Genomic DNA, 21875 nt, shown 5'->3' on the forward strand with positions numbered 1-21875 from the left:
CAATCTAGTTGTCATAGAACTATATGAAAGCAGAATGCTCCTCATATATTCTAAAATCATGGTCACTGAATTTTAAGTAAAGTTTGGTAAATAATGAACTTTTGGAATAATACATTTAATATAGCACCTTTCACGTCAGGAGGACTTTCTCAAACTACTTCACACGATGTACTGTAAAGTCTAGTACCTGTGTATTTTGTAGGCCAATGGTACTCTCATAGAATCATAGAATTATACAGCACAGAAGGAGGCCATTCGATCCATCGTATCTATGCCGGCTCTTTGAAAAGAGCTATCCAAATCAATCCCACTCCCCCGCTCTCTCCCCATAGCCCTGCAAACTAGTGCTCCCCAAATAATTATATACATCTCTCTTAAAAGTTGTTATCAAATCGGCTTCCACAGCACTTTCAGCCATGGCATTCCAGATCCAAACAACTCGCTGTGTAAAAAAATTCTCCTCCCCTCCTCTCTGTTTCTTTTAACAATTATTTTAAATTGGTGTCCAACTGTTCAGCGCCTTGGGACGTCCTCCTGACGTGAAAGGCGCTCTATAAATGGAATCTTGTTGTTGTTGTTGTTGTTGTTACCGACCAACCCGCCTGTGGGAATAGTTTCTCCTTGTTCACCCTGTCGAATCCCCTCATAATTTTGAAAACTTCTATTAAGTCTCCTCTTAACCTTCTCTGCTCCAAGGAGAATAATCCGAGCTTCTCTGTCTCTCCTGATAACTGAAGCCCCTCATTCCTGGTACCATCCTGGGAAATCTCATCTGCACCCTCTCCAATGCCTTGACATCCTTCCTCAAGTGCGGTGCCCATAACTGAGCACAGTCTCGAGCTGAGGCCTAACCAGTGTTTTATATAATGGTTCTTCATAACTTCCTGACTTGTGTATTCTATGCCCCTACTTATAAAGCCTAGTATCCAGATTTTTTTTTATCAGCTTTATCTACCTGTCCTGCCACCTTCAAAGATTTCCTTATATGACCCCCAGGTCTCTCTTTCCTTCACCCCCTTTAAGATTGTACCATCAGCGTATATTGCCTCTCCTCATTCTTCCTCCCAAAATCCATCACTTCGCATTTCTCCACATTAACCTTCACCTGCCCTGCGTCTGCTCATCTTACCAGTCTGTCTATGGCTATTGTTGTGGTTATTTTGAACAGGCAAAACTGATGACTAGTTCAGCAGTACTAAATTAGGCACAAAGAGAGAATAGTGGGTAAATTCTAACAATCTATTATGTAACTTTTTTCAGGATGGTGTGTGTGAGGAATGGTAGTTGAGAATAATTCTAGTTAATTTAGATGATGAAACAATCCAGAGCTTTTATCATGTCCAGGCTAGATTCAGCCAACTCTCTGCTCCCTGGACTTCCAAACTCTTCCCTCCACAAGCTGTAGACTATCCCAAACCATGCAGCTCGTGTCCTCTCCCACACTGGGCTCTACAAACCCCATTCTCACCTGGCTCCACCGGCTTCCCTGCCTCCAGAAGATCAAGTTCAAGATAGTTGTTTGCACTTTTAAATACAACAACAACAACAACAACTTGGGTTTATATAGCGCCTTCCATGCCATACAGTGTCTCAGAGCGCTTTATAGTAACAGATCCCGGGGCCGAGCCAGGGGGAGGTGGGGAGGGGGAGGGGGTGGGGGGGAAGGTGACCAAAGGCGCGGTCGAAAAGAAAGGTCTTCAGCAGAGACCTGAAAATAGGAAGAGAGGAAGAGAGGATACGAGGCGCAGGGAGTGAGGAAGGGAGTTCCAGAGTCTCGGGGCATAGTGGCTGAAGGCACGGCCGCCGAGGGTGGAGCGGAGGACTCGGGGGATTAGGAGGAGACCAGACCCGGAGGAACGAAGGCAATGGGTACTGTTGTGAGGAGAGAGGTCAGAGAGGTAGGGGGGTGCAGAGGAGTGGAGGGACTTGAATACAAGGGTGAGGATCTTGAAGTCGATCCTCTCTGGGACAGGAGCCAGTGCAGTCTGGCCAGGAGTGGGGTGATCGGGGAGCGGAATTTGTTTGCGGGTGAAAATTATTTGGATTTTATGGATGGTGGTGGATGGGAGACCGGTGAGGAGGGTGTTAGAGTAGTCCAGCCGAGAGGTGACAAAGTCATGCACTAGGGTTTCAGCGGCTTTCGGAAAGCGTTATTGGTGGAGACAGGCAATGCGTCAGAGGTGGAAGAAAGCGGTGCTGGTGAGGGACCGGATGTGGGGGAGGAAGGATATTTGGGGGTCGAATCTGACGCCTAGGTTGCGTACGGGTTTGGAGAGTTTTAGGGGGAGGTCGGGTAGGTGGAGGAGGTGAGAGCCGTGAGATTTTAGACATTGACGAGAGCCAAAGAGTATGGCTTCCGTCTTGTCAACCTTCAGCTGAAGGAAATTTGCGCTCATCCAACCCCTGAGATCTGACAGGCAGCTGACAGAACATCAGGGAACAAGGGGTCACAAAGAGAGGTGCAAAAGTAGAGTTGAGTGTCCTCCACATACATGTGGAAATGTACCCCATGTCTGCGGATGACATCCCCAAGAGGGAGCATGTAGATCGGAAAGAGGAGGGGGCCAAGGATGGATCCTTGGGTTACCCGCAGGTGACCAGGTGAGAGCAGGAGGAGAAGCCGTTTGGCGGTTTGTGAGGTAGGACTCGAACCAGGCGAGTGGAGTCCCAGTGAGGTGGATGATGGAGGAAAGGCAGTGGAGGAGGATGGCGTGATCGACTTGTGGAGAATGCGGCGGAGAGGTCCAAAAGGACAAGGAGGCAGAGGGAGTCCTGGTCACAGATAGAGAGGATGTCGTTTGTGACTTTCACAAGCGCAGTCTCTGTACTGTGGGCGGAAACCCAGCCCAGAGGGGTTCGAAGAGGGAGTGGGAGGAGAGTGCGTGAAATTGATTGGCAACAACGATTCTAGGACTTTTGCGAGGAAGGGCAGGTTAGAAATAGGGCGGTAGTGGCTGGGGTTTGAGGTTTGAGGGAAGGTTTTTTGAAGGAGGGGGGTGATGACAGCAGTTTTGAGGGGGGCAGGGACTGATCCGGAGGAGAAGGGACTGGTTGATGATATCAGCCAGTAGTGGGCAGAGGAGGGAGAGCTGGGTGACCAGCTAGTTGGTGGGGAGGGGGTCGAGGCAGCAGGTAGTGGGTTTCATGGAGGTGATGGCGGGTGAGAGGGAGGAGTGAGAAATGGGGAGGAAGGAATGTAGGATGAGGGTGGTTGTAGGAGCAGATGATGGGGAGGGTGAGGGGGACGGAGAGGGGGTGGTGGTGGGTGACAAGGGACAGGTGGATGAGGCTGCCTTGTGGATGTTGTGAATTTTAGATGAAAAAAGTCCATGACTTCCTTGCACTTGTCATTGGATGTGAAGATTGAGGAGGAGGCCAGAGAGGGGCACGGAGGAGGTAGTGGGTGGTGGAAAAAAGGATTTTAGGGTTGTGTTTAGCCTCCAAGATGATGTTGGAGTAGAAACCGTTTTTGCGTGTGTCAAAGAACGGCGGTAGCTGTGGAGATGCTCGATATTTGAGGATGTGAGGGCCTTTGTGAGGGTCTCAGGGGGTAGCCTTTTCCAAGGGCGGTAGAGAATGATTGAGGGCTTGCCGGAGGAGAGAAGGATGTGAGAGGACAAGGAGATGAGGAATTGGTCCGAGATGGCATTGTCCACTATGCTGAGGTCGGAAATGTCAAAGCCGTGGGTGATAACGAGGTCGAGGGCATGACCATGGTTGTGGGTGGGTGAATTTATATGGAGGGTAAGGTTTAGGGAGGAGAGGAGAGCAATGAAGTCGGCAGAAGTAGTGCAAGGGGAGTTTAGGTGGAGGTTGAAATTGCTCATTATGAGCAGGCGCTCGGAGAAGAGGGACAGGGAAGAGAGAGTAGAGATGTCTGTGTGGAAGGAGCCGGGGGGCTTAGGGGGTGGTAGACAAGGAGAATTTTCAATGTGGGAGAGGGGTGGTTGAGGGTGAGGTGCTCGAAGGAGGGGAAGCAGTCAGAGGAGTAGGGGGTGAGACCAAGAGAGGCTTTAGAAATGAAGGCCACCCCGATGCCACGTTGGTTTGGACGGGGGGTGTGGTGGAAGGTGTAGCCTGGAAGGGAGGCTTCCACTCGGGGGACGGAGTCAATGGGGGAGCCAGGTTTCGGTGAGCCCAAGAATGTCAAGGGGCTCGTCCAGGATGAGGTCATGGATGGTGAGGGCTTTATTTGAAAGGGAACGGACATTTTGGAAGTAAATGTGGGTGGGTTTGCTGGAGGGAAGGGGAGAGAGGGGAGGGAGGAGAGAGTGGTGCAGAGAGGATTTTGGGGTGTACAGGAGAGATGGTTGTGGAGAGTGGTGTGAGTGGAGAGTTGGGGAGGGTATGTATGAGGGAGGGGGGAGTTGGGTTTGCCTTAAGGAGGCGGTTTGTGCGGAGGGAGTGAATGATGGGACACTTGGGGTCGCTGCTCTGGGACAGCCAGTGCCGGGAGCCACGATGGGCCGGGTGGAGGATGCCCAGGCTGGAGCAGAGGGAAGTGGTGATGGGGTCGAGGAGAGAGAGGTGGGGAGGGCGGTGGAGAGAAGGACAGAGGGGGAGTAGCGGATAGAGGGGGGTGGGTGGAGAGACATAGAGGGGGAGGTGGGAGAAGAGGCATTTGGAGTGGAGGGGGAGGGGGAGGCTCGGGTCGGGGCGGCAGCCAAAACGTGCATCCACAGACCGGGAGCGAGCGATCAGCGAGTCAGCATCAGCCCTCAGGCTCCGCCTCTCAGGTCATGGCCAGGATGGCAGTGCCAGCGGCTGCCAGGACATTGTTGTTGTTGTTGTTGTTGTTGCTGCTGGGTTTTTTAAAAAATTTTTAACTGTGACGTCACTTTGTGAATCACTTTCCTCCCCCCCCAGCCCCGCGCTCTCCCACCCAGCACCCGCGCTCTCCCACTCCCAGACCCGCGCTCTCCGACCCCCCACCCCGCGCTCTCCTGCCTCCGCTCCGGATTCTCTCCACGATCTTGCCCCAATCTACCTCTGTGACCTTCTTAAACCCCACCAACCAGCCCATTCCCTCCACTCAACAGGCATTGACTGCTTCACATCCCACATCCTGTCCACCTCACATCAGCAGTTCAGCTTTCAGCCTTTCTGTCCCCAGTTTCTGGAACTCGATCCTAGAGTCCCTTTGCCTCACCTCTCCTTCAACCTCTGTTTCAAGACCTTCCTCTTTGATCATGTCTGCGGTCATCTTCCCCCACCCCAAACCCTCTTGGCCCCACCCTCAGAATCCAACTCCAACTGTCCAGTGCCTTGGGGTGTCTTCTTGACATGAAATCTGCTACATAAATGCAATTTGTTGTTATTGTTGGTGAGACATACCTTTTGTTATTCACTTGAATATTTCCATTCTCAATTACGACCTGAATGTTAAGTATCTGGATTGAGATTCGTTTAATGTATCCATGACTTCCTCTACGAATCTGAATGTTGAAGCCTGAAAAGCTGTCTGAACAATCACTGACAAATATATAATTGCACTTCGAGGAAAAGTCATACATGTAATTGTCAAAGGTATTGAAATGATCAGATCCCCACGTGGTGCAAGTTGCTGTAGTAGGAGCTGGGGAAGAAACAAATCAGATTGAGTTACCAATCAATTAGGATTATACGACAGTCTTTAATAATTTTGTAATTTCAAGTGAATTGTATTTCAATCCACCCACATTTTCAGCCTCTCTGTTCCTTGTACTTTGTTCACCAGTAAGCCCATAGAATCATTCTACTAATCTCATCGGGCTCCCCAAATAGCTCATATTTTTAGGTTTCAGATAATTATCATAACATTTAAAATTGTGTGGACTTTTGGAAAATTTGGAAACCAATTGCAAATGTGTGTCTTTTTCAGCTTTTTTTGTGCAGTGGAAAATTAGCCTCCAAATTATCACTGAATTTCTGCATTTGTTTTCGTAAACTCAAGCCTAAGAATCTCAAACCTCTGATGTCCACACGTACATTTTCCACGTACATTTGACGTACAGGGTCACTGGGTAATTTATAATGCTCCCTGAAGCATCCAGGCTAGCAGGAGCATACTCCCCACTGCCCTTCTTTACCACAGTAATCAGACTGAAGATCAAACCTGGAATCTCTCTGGTTTGGATGGGTCAGCAACACATCAGATGGTCTTTTAACCGTTGAGACATTGAGGAGCAAGTGAACTGTACGACAACTCTAGATTGATAGCAAATTCTAAAGAGCTAGTTTATAGACCATATTATGAAATATAAGCTTGTGTATTGACAAATGTTTATAACGTTTATAATACTGAAATAATCCAGTCTGCAATGTACGTTAAACATTTAGCCTCTTTCATAAAAAAGAAATATCTATCAGTGTTTAACAAAATTAGATGAATTAAATAATGTTATCCTGGTTTATATTCTTTCCGCATCCAAATCAACAACATTGTAAGTAGGCATAAAAGGCAGCCAAATTGCATCAGCAATGTCGAACAAACAACGTTTTGGGTCCACGCCCCTTAATCAGAACAGTTGATTCACTTTCCTTTCTCCATAGATGCTGCCTGACCTGCTCAGTGTTCCCAGCGACTTCTGTTTTTGTTTCAGATTTCCAGCATCTGCAGTATTTTGCATTTGTTGCGTTGAGCAGTAAATTATTTAACATTTTGGGGGTGCGTTTAGATGCAGAAAGAACATAAACCAGGAAAACCAGGGGAAAATCGCCACTAATGTTGGAATTTATTATATCTGATAATATTGAGGTTCCAACCATGTTTCGTGTTCTAGAAGAATTGGTTTGGATCACAGATCAAATGAATCTTTAGGTCAAATAAATCTTGTCAAGTAGATCACCGACTACACCTGAACAAAGCTGGCACCATTCTGCTCATTGGCAAAATAACTAGGGCTGCCGCAGAGGATTTAATTAATATGGTTGGAAATGGGAAGGAACATGATGTGATAGGAAAGGCAAGTGGGGATAGGAACATGCAGAAAACAAAATCCGATTTATGTAGAATATAAACACCGGCATAGCCTGGTGCATTTTTTGTAATTCTTTATGAAGTGCCAGCAAGTTGAAAGAACAATTCACTCAGTCCAATTAACCTGCCTGTCGCCATGCCCCTGTTACTCTTGAGCTTTCTCCTGACTTCCCTTTAGCGGATCTGCCTCAATCACCACATTCTGCAGGGAATTCCACATCCTAATAACTCTAAAAAAAATTGCCTCATCTCCCTTTTGCTCCCTAGCTAACACTCTGAAATTGATGCCTTCCAGTCAAATTAACTGTTTCCACAGTATCTGATAATACAGGGTGAACAAAAAGTTGTGATAACATTATAATGTCTAATAAGTCTTAAATAAATGATGATATTTTTGTTTTGTTTTAGATAATAGGGTGGATCTCATGACTTTTTGATCAGTCTGCAGCACTTGCTAATAATGTACCTTTCGTATTATTTGTTTATATTCCAAAGATTGTCATTCCATTTGGCTACTTTGCCTAATGTACCTTTTATGTTAATACTTTTAAAAACCTTTCAGGGGAAATAAATACTCACTGTAGTAAAGCCGCTGTGAAAAATGTCTCCTATTTGAGGTAGTCTGCACAGACACTGGAAAGGCTATAAACAAAAGAATATTTTTACAACAACAAATTACACTTATGCAGCACCTTTCGCATTGGGAGGATGTTCCAAAGCACTGGTCAAACAGGAACGTCTTGAGACGGGCCTTAAATAATAATAATAATCCTTGCATTTGATATGGCGTTTTTCACGTCTTCTAAACGTCTTAAAGGAGGCAAGGGTGGGACTGAAGGACGAGCGAGTCGAAGGGACTATGGAATGGAGTTTCAAAGGGTGGGGGCAGAGAGGCGGAAAGCCCAACTGCCAATCGTGGGGTGGGCCGGATATGGGACATGGAGTAGGCCGCAGCCTGCTGAGCATAGGGAATGGGTATATGGGGTTAGCAAGTCACAGAGGTAGGGAGGAGTAAAGCCATGGAGGGCTTCGAAGGCAAGGACAAGGAATTTTGATCGCTATCCTCTGGGGTTTGGGGAATCAGTGAAGCCGGGTGAGGATGGGGGTGACAGCGTCATGGAGCTTGATGCTGGAGAGGAAAGGTTTAATCAAACATAAGAAAGTCAGGAGATAGAAAAGGCCATTTAGACCATCTAGCTCATATACAACCCACATACAAATGATTCCATCATCGACTTTTAAACTAACTTTATCAATCTCCTGAGAGATAACCATGAAAGTTCTGTGAAATTTCCTCTATATATGAAAATGATCAAGAAAAATCTTAAGGGATTAATCCAGCATTAAAATCTGAACTATTCAACCCTGACTGCTCCCTGCACTAAAGGCATCCTGTCCAGTAGGGAGAGACTTTGATTTTCTACATACAGTGTATCCTCATGGAGTAGTTGGACCAAATGGTCTGCTTCTGTGAAATACCAGTCTATGTTATACCATGCTATCCATCCTTCTAACCGTGAATCCATTTATTAAACAAAATATATCTATTTATTTACTAGGCACAGTATCAATTGTATTTTAATGGGAAGTCATTTATCTTACCAATCTGATGGTATCAAGGACATAATTACTGTATTGTGTCTGATGTTTAATTATTTCAACATAATGAACATCAGTATCTATACTAAATTCTATTTTATTTTATCCAGTACTAGATTGGAATTAATAAATGATCAGTGATCAAAATGATTAATTGAAGTCTTGACTAAACAGTTCCAGGCACTTGTTCTACAAAGCTTATAACTCTTGTTTCACTTCATCCAAAACTAAACCACAGCAGATAGTCCCTCGTGAAAGACTCACATGTGAGACCAAATTCAATCAATGATAGCTGCCTCAAGGTTAAATCTGCAATGGTGTGCATTTGATGGCATCCAAACAATATTAAATGGCTCCCTCTTCAGTATGGGCTGCTTCTTGACAAATCCGAGCTCCAGTATTTCTCTGTGAGATCTTTTGCCACTTCCATTATGAGTAAACGTGGTTTTAGGCTTTGTAAAGTCTAGGATCAGTATGTAGCTCCTGTATTTCTGGCATAAAATGGAGGTCTGGCGAGCACACCATACTCTTCAACACTTCCATTAAGCTATAACAGGTACGTAGTGTTCATAGTTACACTGTGTACTAGCACATTTACCTTTGTTTCTGATATAATCAAGATCTTCAGAACCAACATACTGTGACTTGCCTGAAACGAGAGTAAAATAAGTCCAGTTATCCAGTTTGCAGTCATAGTTCCTATATGGAAAGCTTGTGTGTTAGTTAGGTGGTTGAGAATAATTGGTCTGCCACAACAGATTGTGGCAATATTGGTGACCAAGGCTCCATGGCATCTCAACTCCAACACCGATTGTAACCTTTCCTCAGAGTAAACTCTACCATTGCTAGACTAGATGCCATGAGTCTCCACCCACCAACCTTGGAGAGTCAGGAGACACATAGGCAGTGGTCTTGAAGAAATCTTTGGTTCAGAGCTATCTATAAGCTCTAATCCACCAGCTGCAGAAAGGTATACCGTGTGCACAAATCACAAAGCAAAAATATTGAGTAACATCAGGAGAAAATAAAAGGGGAAATTGAGAGGAAAAATGCAAATGTTCCACTGTATATAGTAAAAAATACATGGTACCTGAAAATGAGTTATTTATAAATAATCAATCAACATTAGGCTGACACAAATGAAACCATTTGGAAAGGAGTTGGGAAAATTCTACATTAAATGTTAGTTAAACCTCTGCTGCACTAGTATTTTTTAGGCTCTATGACCCTATCACCCCCATCCTCAACCGACTCCACTGGCTTCCCATCATACAGAGGATAAGGTTCAAGATCCTATTCCTCTCCTTCAAAACCCTCCATGGCCTTGCTCCTCCCCTAACTCTGTGACCTCCTAATCTTCTATCAACCTGCCCACTCCCTCCGCTCAGCGGGCTCCACCATCTCGCCCGCCCCACCATTGGCAGACTTTCAGCCACTCTGTCCCCACCCTATGGAACTCCATCCCTCAGTCCCTCCACCTCATCCCCTCCCTTGCCTCCTTCAAGACCCATCTCAAGACCCTTCTCTTTGACTGTGCCTTCAATCACCCTCCTTCCCCCCCCACTGCCCTCCACCCTTCCCAATCCCGACCCTCAGCTCGGGTTTAAAACACTGATTGTTCAGCGCTTGGGATGTCCTCCTGACATGAAAGGTGCCGTACGCATGTAACTTTGTTGTTGTTGTTGTATTCAGTAAGTTTGTCCTGTTTTATCTTCATGTTTGTATCAGTGTTTGCATATTTGGCTGGAGGCCTGGAGAGGAGAACATCACAAACCCTGTCACTTGGTGACCACCAACGCTCAGTTATCTAAATGCCAGAAGCTGCCAGACATAATCCACCAAGGTGAGATGCTTACGCCAATATTTCCCTCCCTCCCCATGTTGGCCAATTCCACACTTGCCATTTGGCAGTTCTCTGCTATACACTGTCCAAATTGGGACTTGAACATAATGGGACTGAAACTTGCATTCATCCCTACACTATGCCAAGCAGCATTATATAATATAATAATAATAATAATCCTTGCATTTGATATAGCGCTTTTCATGTCTTCTGTACGTCTCAAAGCGCTTCACAGAATATGCTGTAAAGTGAATTAACCGTATATTTGTGGGGGAAACGCGGCAGCCAATTGCGCACAACAGTGTCCCATAAACAGTCGTAGATTGAAAATGACCAAGTTATTATTGTTTTGTTTTGGAAGGATTACTATTAAATCCAGTAATACTATTGATAGAAAACAATGCAAAATTGTCAATGCTTTGCAATGAAGTAAATTGTTTCATTTGTAAGGCAACTGCAGTAAATATTGAAGTAAGCAAGAAATAAAGCTGCTAGGACACAATCTTTGGTGGACGGGGTGAAGCCTTTGGTAAGTTTCCTTACTCCACATGCCTGTTTACCTAGCAGTAAGTAGGAACCCGGTTGTTAGTTGATTTGCTGATTGTTTTCCGGGGGTATTGAACACTCCCCCAAAAATTGGTCACTCAATCTACGACTGTTTGTGGGACGCTGCTGTGTGTAATTGGCTACCGTGATTTCGCCCGCAGAATATACACTTTACAGTATATGAAGCGTTTTGAGACGTCTGAACGATATAATAAGGCTGTATCAAATGCAAGTATTATTATCATTACCTTTGACATTTTACAACAATAACAACTTGCATTTATCCAGCGTCTCAGTATGCTTGATCCGAGACACTACTGTCAATTTGATGCACTGTTAGGCAATCTACAACTGATACTGTGTTCTAGTTATTTTGATAGGAAGGGGAGCCATTGTGGAACTTAGTTCTGGCAAGTTACTTCTGAAAAATTACAGCAGCTTAGTTCATTAAACTGATGTTTTTTTATCCACTAAGCTCTTATTGTGTATGACTGGGAGCCATTGCTGTGCCACTGGAATCACCATTATTTACATGGTTATAATAATTTTGGAGGTTAGAATCATGTCAAAGATGTCCACATTTACCGATATACCAATGACACCCAAATCAAAGCCATGGTAAATGATAAAAGTCACCTTTCTCCATCTCACATATCTCTCAATCCTCTTCACTGTCAAAAAAAAATCCAATTCTTATGTGAAACTGCCCACATTATTGGTTTCCACCAACTTTCTGGATAAATTGCTGTGCAAGCGAACTATCCTCTGTTATAGTAATTAAGCAAATTTAAGCTGTCTAAAACAAAATAACATCAACAACAAAATTACATTTGTGTCGCCCCTTTCACATTGGGAGGATGTCCCAAGGTGCTGGACAAGTGTTTCAGACCCGGTGGTTTCAGCCCATGAAATCAAACTTTGAGTTACAATGGCAGTGTTATAAAAAACAGCCTCCGTACAGCGTTTGCATTGTCAAATCACTAATGATGTTGTCACTGATGTCATTAAATTACACTGCACCCGTGCACAGCAATCTGGCCGACCAGTCTGCATCTCCGGGGAATCCACAATAAAATCGCAGGATCGGTTCAGATGAGGAAGATCCATCTGATCTCATCCCTCCAGAATACCTGCCCTACCGTCACATTAGAGCATCAAGCTGCTTTGTAAACAAATCCAGTCTCCTGGTCTCACCCACACTTTGTGGCAACCTATTCCAGTCGTTAATTATCCTCTGAGTAAAGAAAACTGCCTGGTGTCTAGTCCTGAAATGGCCCTTTGCAAAACTTGTGTCTTCTTGTTCTACTGTTTTAGTGCATCCAAAATTATTGTTCTGTTGTTTTTTTCAATCCCATTTAACACTTCATGCATTTTGTTTTCTTCTCTGAAGACTGGGAGCCCTAGCTTGGCCAATCGTTACTATTAATTAATTCCTCTAACAATTGTTCTACTTCTGCAACAACAAGAACTTGCATTTATATAGGGCCCTTTATACAGGCAGTATCTCAGAGTATTTCCTCTGGGACCTGGGCAGCCCCTTGTGTCACAGTGACCAGAACTATATGCAGTACTCCAGGTGTGGCCTGACATGTACAACTCCAGGTTTGGCCTGAGTATGATGTCTGGAAATCTAACCTCAACTAATTAACTAATTTAGTAATATAGCCCAGCATCTCTATTGTCTTCTTTATTGCTGCCTCACAGTGTTTTAACACAGTTAGCAATAAGTCAACTAATACCCCGCAATCTCTTTCAGCTTTCCCCTTGGCAAGTTCCATCCCATCCGTCATACACATGTGTTTCCTATTCTTACTTCCTGAATGTAGAACCTTGCAGTTATCTGTATTAAATTTGATTTCCCACTTTTTCCCCCATCCTTCAATGTTTTTACTGCTCAGGGGCAGAATAATCTGATTGATTATAATAATATTAATAATAATAATCTTTGCGTTTAATACAGCACCTTATCATGTTGTTGAGACTTCCCAAAGCGCTTCATGGGACATACAGCAAAGTGTAGCGATTGTGTATTTTGTGGGTGAAACGCAGCAGCCAATTGCGCATAGCCATGCCCCAAAAACAGTCGTGGATTGAATGACCAAATTATTATTTTCTTATAAAGGATTATTACCGCCAGAAACCAATTCCCCCAATCGACTAACAACCAGGTTCCTACTTACTGCTAGGTAAACAGAGGCGTGTGTGGAGAGTAAGGAATTTTGCCGAAGGTTCAACCTTATTATGTCTCAATAGCCCTGGTTGTAAAACCTCATCCTCCTGGCACACAAACAGATATGTAGAAATGCAATGTACGTTACATTTACTAAATGTTATTACTAAATGTTCAACAAGCTAAAATTAGATAGTTTCCAATGAGATGACTGTTTGGCAAGCTTCCCATTGCTCATCTAGCTAGGACCACCCTACACCTGAAAGCTTCGATTGAGGGTTAACAGGAGGCAAATGGGAAGAATCACTGCACCTAGTGGCCAATCTGCCAATGTGCCCGGCTATCTGGCTTCACCAGTTCAGTCCCAAGGAGACAGACACCCACCCCTCAACCACATCCCAAGAGCATAAATATTTAGTAAATCAGAAGATATCAACAAAAAGCAAAAGGAATTGACTGCTTCAGAGATTTAAATTAGTGTGTGTTGTCTAATGAAGGTGTAGCATCTAGAGAAGGCAATGGTACTGGGGTGAGAAATGGTCAAATGAGGTACAACTGAATGAGATACAAGGAGTGTAACAGATTGTGTAGAGAAAGGGGTGGTGAATATACTGGACCAGCAGAACATAACCAGAAAACACAATACAAAACTTTCAAGTATTGAGCAGGAAAATCATGCGAAAGAATCGACATAACAAACAAGCACAAGAGGATAATAGGGTCAGATGGTAAGTGAGGCGTGAGAGAGACAAGTGTGAAGATGAGATCAAAATGGACACAAGACTGAGTGGAAAGGCCAAAGGGAAGTTGCTTAGTTAGTCTATTTCTGCTACAATATTAATATGAAAGGATAGAAAACAAGGAAATAAATGAAAAACTCACCAAGGTTACTCAGAAGACTGCAAAAGCTCAATATGCTGAGTAATTTTAACATTTTGAACATCCTCGGACCACATGAAGGGTTTGTGACCTCAATGCTCACTGTAGAGCTGCTTCTCCTGACCAATCACTACTGATAGTGGCTCCAAATATTATATATACAGACCAGGTACACTCACTCCTTCCAAAAGCAGAGATCAAATTAGCTGATAAAACCAGATCCTGTTTGGCACACTCAAATTATGAAGCTCAACATAAAGCTCAACCATTTGTCAAATGTTAATATCCCTTCCAGTCAGCATGTACCCTGAAGTTAACTTGCTTAATCAAAATTCCTTTCATTAATTGCTAGTTCCCAATTATGGTACGCACAGCTCACAAGAGATGTTTTGGGTGAAGCCCTTTGATCTCATCTTTCAAAAAAAAGCAGTAAAAACAAGAAAGAATGGAACAAGAAAGATCATTCAACCCATTAAATCTGCTCCTTCAACAGAGACACAAAACTTTACCCTCACAGATAAATTAATTGCTGAATAACTTGTTAGTCCTAAAACCTTCTGTTGGGAGGATTTTGGATAAAAAGAGAATAAATCAAGAGATTCCATTTGGAGCACCATGTTGTCCATCTGTGGTCACTTAAATTAAGGTAAAGATGTTGGCACCAGCTGAAGCATGACTCTACACAGGCTAAAGATTTGTAGAATATCTTGGAAGTGAAGAGTATAAATGGGTACAAAAGAGGAATTTTTGTGTCTATTAGTCTGCCTCTGTTTGTGCAAATTATAACTGTGGAAAGTGCTGAAAGTAGAGGATATTTTAATCAACTTGTTTTTAGCATTAGGTGAATCAGGAGGCTGTTGGCTGTACACCAGCATTCTCACAGTGACACGTTTGCATTGTATGGCACATTGTGGCACCTGGACACTACACAGAAGCTGCCTATGCACTATAAGTGAACAATGTATTTAAAGATTCATCGTACAAGAAATGTCACCACATTACAGTTTACACAAATGTTTGTCTTATTTAGACATAGAATTACAATTGACATTTATGTTGGGAGGACGTCTCAAAGCCCGTAGTGATGGGGGACAAAAGTGGGAGGGAGGGAGAGGTAGCTCAGGTCAGGGGCAGCAGTCACAAATGGACACATAGAGCAAGGGATCAGCAGGCCATGGTCAGACCTGTTTCACAGATGGGACCCGGGAGACAGCTCAGGAGAGTGAGAGAGTCAAAGAGTCCCAGAAATATCGCTTATAATTTACATTTATTCATTTAGACGCAGTTTTTAACAGGAAGCCAATTCTGTAGAAGATGAGCACAATAGCCAGATCTCCAGATGTATAATAATCCTTGCATTTGATAATTCTTTGATTTTGATGTAGTGCTTTTCACGTCTTCTCAATGTCTCAAAACGCTTCACAGAATATGCTGTAAAGTGAATTGACCATAGATTTGTGGGCGAACGCGGCAGCCAATTGCACACAGCAGCGTCCCACAAACAGTCGTGGACTGAAAATGACAGTTTATTATTGCTTTGTTTTGGAGGGATTATTATTAGGCTGTGTGTGGAGTAAGGACACTTATAATAATAATCCCTCCAAAACCAAAAACAATAATAAATTGGTCATTTTCAATCTATGACTGTTTGTGGGACATTGCTGTGTGCAATTGGCTGCCGCGTTCGCCCATAAATATACAGTCAACTCACTTTACAGTATATTCTGTGAAGCGCTTTGGGACGTCCTCCCGACGTGAAAAGGGCTATATCAAATGCAAGGATTATTATTATTATTACTTGCCCAAGGTTTCGCTGTGCCTGGAATTGAACCCAGGTATCTCGCTTGCAAGGCGAGTGCTCTAACCACTGAGCTACAGGACTCATTATAAACACACAGGTTTGAAATGTATTGATACATTTATGTATTTATATTGAAATAAATCGTATTAAGTCATATCCTGACTTAATGTCAATGTTTCATTGTTAACTCACTAATTCACATGTTTCTGTCTGTAGAGCACTGTGTCATAGTCTGGAACTGAACTTCAAACACAGAATTCAGTCTCACTTTCACAGGACAGTTGCTGGGATGTGCAGTAGGCAAGTGACACCCAGCAGAATGCCTGTATTTTTTCTCCGTGGTCTCAGCAACTACATGAGTTTCATCAAGATATGTGTATAAAGGATATGACTTAATACGATTTATTTCAATATAAATACATATATGTATAAATACATTTCAAACCTGTGTGTTTATAATTTGATACAGTCCTTAGATTTTGAAATGCTTCAAGTTTTGATTCCTTTTTCATTGGGAGTGAATTTCACTGAGTGAAGCATCGAGGATCATAGTCCAAAGATCACCAAGCTTCAAAAGAGAAGAAAAGGGGACGTGAATGAACATCACAAATATAGTCCAGGATAGGATAGTGTCCCAAGACCTCCTAGCTGGAACTCGTGGCCTCCTTTATTTGTATCTCTTGCTCCTACTTTTTAAAGACTCTTAAAATCCAACTTCATGCCACATAATCACTAGTTCATGATATTTCTTGAATTAACAATCACAAAATTGGTCCATTGGCAATTATAATATAGTTTCAAAATGAAACTAACATACATCTTACATCGGAGTCCTGTAGCTCAGTGGTTAGAGCATTCACCTCGCAAGCGAGAGGACCTGAGTTCGATTCCCGGCCAGGGCAAATCATTGGGCAGGTTTCCTTACTCCACACGCCTGTTTACAGAGCAGTAAGTAGGAACCCGGTTGTTAATCAATTGGCGGATCGCTTTTCCGGGGGTAATAATTCCTTCAAAAAAAATTATAATTTGATTACTCAATCCATGACTGTTTGTGGGACGCTGCTGTGCACAATTGGCTGCCGCTTTTCACCCACAAAATATACAGTCAATTTACTTTACAATATATTGCGTGAAGCAAATTAAGGCGTCTCGAAGATGTGATAAGACGCTGTATCAAATGCAAAGATTATTATTTTTATTATTACAGGCAAGCAGCTTAATAGTGTTAACAAAAGCTTATTGTCAAATTTGCCTGCAAATGCAAGTGTTGGCAAGTACATGATGTATTAATTGCAGCTTTACTTGCTGGGCTCTAGCACATGAAATAATTATCAGAAAATTGGCAATTTGACCTCACCCCTTTATTGAACTGAAAGTTGTCAAAACCTTTTTCAAGGTCTTACTTATTAACTCTATTAAGCAAGTACTTTCAAACATTTATTGAAGGCTACATCATTTTCATAGCTTATTTTATTTGTAATTTATTTTCAAGATGCACTACTGCTATAGTCCTGCTGAGGACACTGCGACCTGCTCTACATCAACACCACCTTCAGACACTTTGTGATGCGAGAGGATTGAAGCTCAAGAACGTGGCCTGACATGGCCCGGACTAGTGCAGGTCTTTCACCATCTCCAATGATAAGAATTTATTTCATTGATTGCACAAAATTGGTTTGAAAAATGTGAGAAGAATATCTCAAGTACAGCACGTGTTAGAAACAGCTTGAAACTTTAATTCACAGAATTCACTGCATTCTGAAATACAAAGATCCAGTTCTGTGAATTAAAGAGAAGCAGAATGGATCAGTGATGGCAAAGTATTTCTAATCACCTGGACAATATTATTGGTTGAGGCTTTTTCTCTTTAATTTCTTGGTCTGCAGACAACTAAAGTTGGAATCACACACTGGTCATTCACTTCACGAATAGAACAAATTTAGTGCAGTAATCTAGTGTGCTTGTGGGACAGTACTGTGTGAAATTGGCTGCCAAATTCACCTTCCAAAGATACAGTTGCTACACTTCTCATAATAATCCTTTCATTTGATATAGCACATCGCCGAGGTGTCTCAAAGCGACAGAATATTCTGTAAAATGGGATGACTGGGTGAATGTGGCAGCCAATTTACCCAAAGCAATAAACAGCATTAAAGCGAGTGATCAATTTTATTTGGGAAATTGGTAGTCAGGTCACTGGAAGAAATTCTAGAATAGCGCCATAGGATCTTCAACAATCACCTGGACAGGCAGTCTGGACCTCGATTTAACATCCTACCAGAAGGACGGAACATTCGACAACACAGCACTTGGTGTCTGGATCCCCAGAATGAGGAAATGGGACTAAGTGCTAGATCTAATATAGAAAAGGGAAATGCTAATATTATCATTGAGAACCAATAATCTGGCCTAGAATGCAGACAGAGGTAGACAGCTAAAAGTACAGGTACAAAATCAATGCCCTGGAGTGTTATCACACCCCTCCTCAAAAAATCCACCCTCAATTCCTCTAATCTCACACTACTGCCCCATCTCCAACCTACCCTTTCTTGCCAATCTGCACATTGTTACAGGTCAACTTAGGTCACATCTCTCCCTCCACTCCCTCCTTGAGCCCATGCAATCTGGTTTTATCCCTGCCCACAGCACAGAGACAGCACGTGTCAAAGTCACAAACAACGTCCTCTCTATCTGTGACCGGGGCTTCCTCCGCCTCTTTGTTCTCCTAGATCTCTCTGCCGCGTTCAACAGAGTGGGCCACGCCATCCTCCTCCACCTCCTCCCTCATCCATCTTAGTGGGACTGCACTTGCATGGTTCAAGTTCTGCCTCCACTTCATCTTGTCAAATGGTTTCTACTCCCCACACACAACCCCGCCCACCCACCCCCACCGCCCGCCCGGACACCCCAGGGCTCCATGCTTGGCCCCCTTCTTTTCCTTATCTATGTGCTCCCTCTGGGCAATGTCATCCGCAGACAAGGGGTAAACTTCCAAATGAATGTGGATGACACACAAATCTATTTTTCCTCCTCCAATACTAACTCCAGCTCCATCGATTTTCTATCAGCTTGTCTGGCAGACATCAGGGGCTGGATGAGCAAACTTCCTGCAGCTGAGTGTGGACAAGATGGAAGCCATACTCCTTTGGCTCCCTTCAACGTCTTCACTCCTGCAGAACTGAACTCCTCAACCTCCCTGGACTCTCCCTCACACTCACCGAACCAGTGCACCATCTATGCGTCCAGTTCGACCCCCAGCTGTCCTTCCTCCCCCACATTCAGTCCCTGACCAGGGCCACCTTCTTCCACCTCTGCCATACTGCTCGCCTCGACCGTACCTTACCCCAAATACACCTGAAATCCTCGTGCATGCGTTTGTCACCTCCCGCTTGGATTAGTCCAACGAACTCCTCACCAGTCTCCCCAGCTCCATTATTCCAAAAATTCACTCTCTGGCACCTCCCCACCTCTCCGACCTCCTCACTCCCCAAATCACTCAGCGCCTTCTTCCGACTGGCATCTGCCTCCTACTTGTCCTTCGCACCCTCCGCCCCACCATCGGAGGTCGCGCTTTCAGCCACTACGCCCCAAGAATGTGGAACACTCTCCCTCAATCCCATTGCCTTGCCCCCCTTCTCCCCTTTTTCAAGTCACACCTAGATACCTTCGACTTCTTCCCCTGGACCTGATGGCCTACATCCTAGGATTTTAAAAGAGGTGACTACCGAGATAGTGGATGGCTTGTCTTTGATCTTCCAAAATTCTCTGGATTCTGGAACGGTTCCCACAAATACACACACTATCTACAGACACACTTCACTAGTTGGTTTACTATAAACATTATCTGCAATTTCCTGTTTAAGATGTGCTCAGAGACTTATGTGAGGCAACTCGGGTACCGCTGAGGTTACAGCATATCCCTCCCACAGGTTCTCAGCTCCCTTGGCATGGATGGCTGTAGGTTGGCACTTGGGCCAGGCCAAGGATATTACATATCCTACGATATGCCAGCAGAGTGGCCAAGTACAAGAGGAGCCGGGTCCTTCGGCGAGGAGTTCAGGCATTCTTTTCCTCTATTTTTAGTGAGAGTATTTTTAAATAAATGATTCTCTCTTTTATTTCCTTTTAAGGAGTGCCTTGAAATCAAGATAGTCAATCAGATTATATACCTGGTTTGTGACCAAGAATGTTCCCTATTACAATTGCCAACTTCCAGATACAAAATACCAGCAGAAGATTGTCAAGTTCCATTATAGCATGACGATTGCTGCAGTTTCATCAACAATCACTATGCCCCAAAACGCTGGAACTCTCACCCTCAATCACTCTGACTTGCCACTCATTCCCCTTTTTTATATCACGCTTGAAGGCCTCCTCTTCGACCATACTTATAGTCACCTCCTCCCTTCCCTGGCTTGCCATAAGGCTCTGCCACTGTTAAGGGTTCTGAGATGTTACCATGCATGAAGGGCGCTTTATAAATCCAAGTTGTTATTGTTCCGTTGTGGAATCACCAGAGTCAACACTTCAGTTCACGTTAATTTCTTGTTTAACTCTTTTCTCTGTTGATTTTCTGGGAAGGGTTTTATTCGATACGAATGTACTCTTCGAGTTTAGACTGACAGGATATAAAGCAAAATTATCCCTAAATAAAGATAAGACATGGATCCAGTTTGTGATTCTGTATTTGCAAGTAGCAGAACCTGAGGTAGGGAGTGTCCTAGGCTGGCCCTGGGTTCTGGCTGGCTGCCTGGAGCTTCTGTTACCCAAATCTGGCTTCTTAGCCTTCGAAAGTGAGATTGATTTCCCAATGACATTCCAGTGTCAGCCACAAACAGAAAATGCCAGGACTGAGAGTCAAATATCCCCAAATAAATCACATTCACATCCTTCATTCCCAGCTCCAACTGTACATTAGTAGTCTCGAGATTCTCCAGATTAGTCTGCAGAATGTTACTGGTACTTTCACAAGCTTTAGGCTTGAATCCTGTCCTGTTGTAGAAAGATTGACTTTTGGCGGGGGTTCAGCCGGGTATGTGGCATGCAGAAACCCATCACCAAACCAAGTTTAAAAAAAATGTTTTTCATTTGTCTGGAATAGAATGTGCATCTCTACCCCAGAGGGATGTACCCGCCACACCCAATCCCAGAGAATGTAGCAGAAGATTGGCAAGAGCCAATGATTGGGGCTTAAAAAACGATTTGTGGTACTGCCGGCGTTTAACCACCTAAAATTATTCATCTACAGTACTTAATATTGGAACACTCCCAAGCTTCCCGCTGCTTGCCGAGCTAGGAATACCATACCTTCAGGTTTTGGCTTGCAACATTTACAGAAGAATCACTGCCCTGTGTGTGTTCCTCCAAGTCCTGCTGGCCAGCCAGGCTGGCTGGTCTGTCATCAGTAATGACTTGGAATATTGTGGACGTGGCTCACTGAGGAACCAGACTATTACAGAGGTCAACTGGATTCTGATCTTCCATTGCAAGGAGTCATTTTTGGAGCCATTACTCAGGATGGTTATTGGTTAGTCATTAACCATCTGACAAGTGCAGGCTTGAGCCCTTTCTAGACTGGCTCTTGGAGGAAAATAAAGACAATGTCCTATTGTGTGTACTCTCTTTCTTAATATTTGGCTAAGTCTCTCATTTTGTCTCAATGATTCCCTAATTCTGTTGTGTCTCTCTCACTTGTTTCTCTTTCCGCAATAGTGGTTCTCTCAATCCTAGTGAATCTGTGTTCTGAGACACTACCCATTTGAAAGGCAGAGTAAATGTACATTATTGTTGTCGACTCTCTTTCTCAGTATTTAGCTTTCTCATGCTGTAGCTCAGTTTTTTTGTATTTAATTGGTATCTGACAGAAGGTCTACAGAACTCCTGACAGATACCCTATAGCACACTTGAGTGAACACTAACCACAGAAAGACAGAGAGGAGGGAACAGGAAAACTAAGAAAAAGACAAAGCAAGAGAACAAGGAACAAAAAGGCTTGAGGAGAGCACCAAAGAGACTTAAAACTAACTGCTTAAACTAAGCTCATTCTTCTTTCAATTTGGCTCCATGTTCCAATTTTAAG

The 21875-nt window shown here is 43.7% G+C and overlaps 1 protein-coding gene across 1 annotated transcript in view; it reads right to left on the minus strand.

The window, feature by feature from the left end:
- The window catches only part of LOC103190324 (mucin-6-like), a 130170-nt gene extending 122992 nt beyond the window's left edge, over nt 1-7178 (minus strand). Inside the window, exons 1-3 of the mRNA XM_042341545.1 lie at nt 7108-7178; nt 5981-6105; nt 5335-5575 (exon numbers count right to left, since the gene is read on the minus strand). Of these exons, the coding sequence (XP_042197479.1) occupies nt 5335-5575; nt 5981-6105; nt 7108-7178 (437 nt within the window). The remainder of the gene's footprint in view (nt 1-5334; nt 5576-5980; nt 6106-7107) is intronic.
- Between the last annotated feature and the right edge of the window lie 14697 nt (nt 7179-21875).

Source organism: Callorhinchus milii, unplaced genomic scaffold, assembly GCF_018977255.1.
Source record: "Callorhinchus milii isolate IMCB2004 unplaced genomic scaffold, IMCB_Cmil_1.0 Scaffold17, whole genome shotgun sequence".
NCBI classification, from domain to species: domain Eukaryota; kingdom Metazoa; phylum Chordata; class Chondrichthyes; order Chimaeriformes; family Callorhinchidae; genus Callorhinchus; species Callorhinchus milii.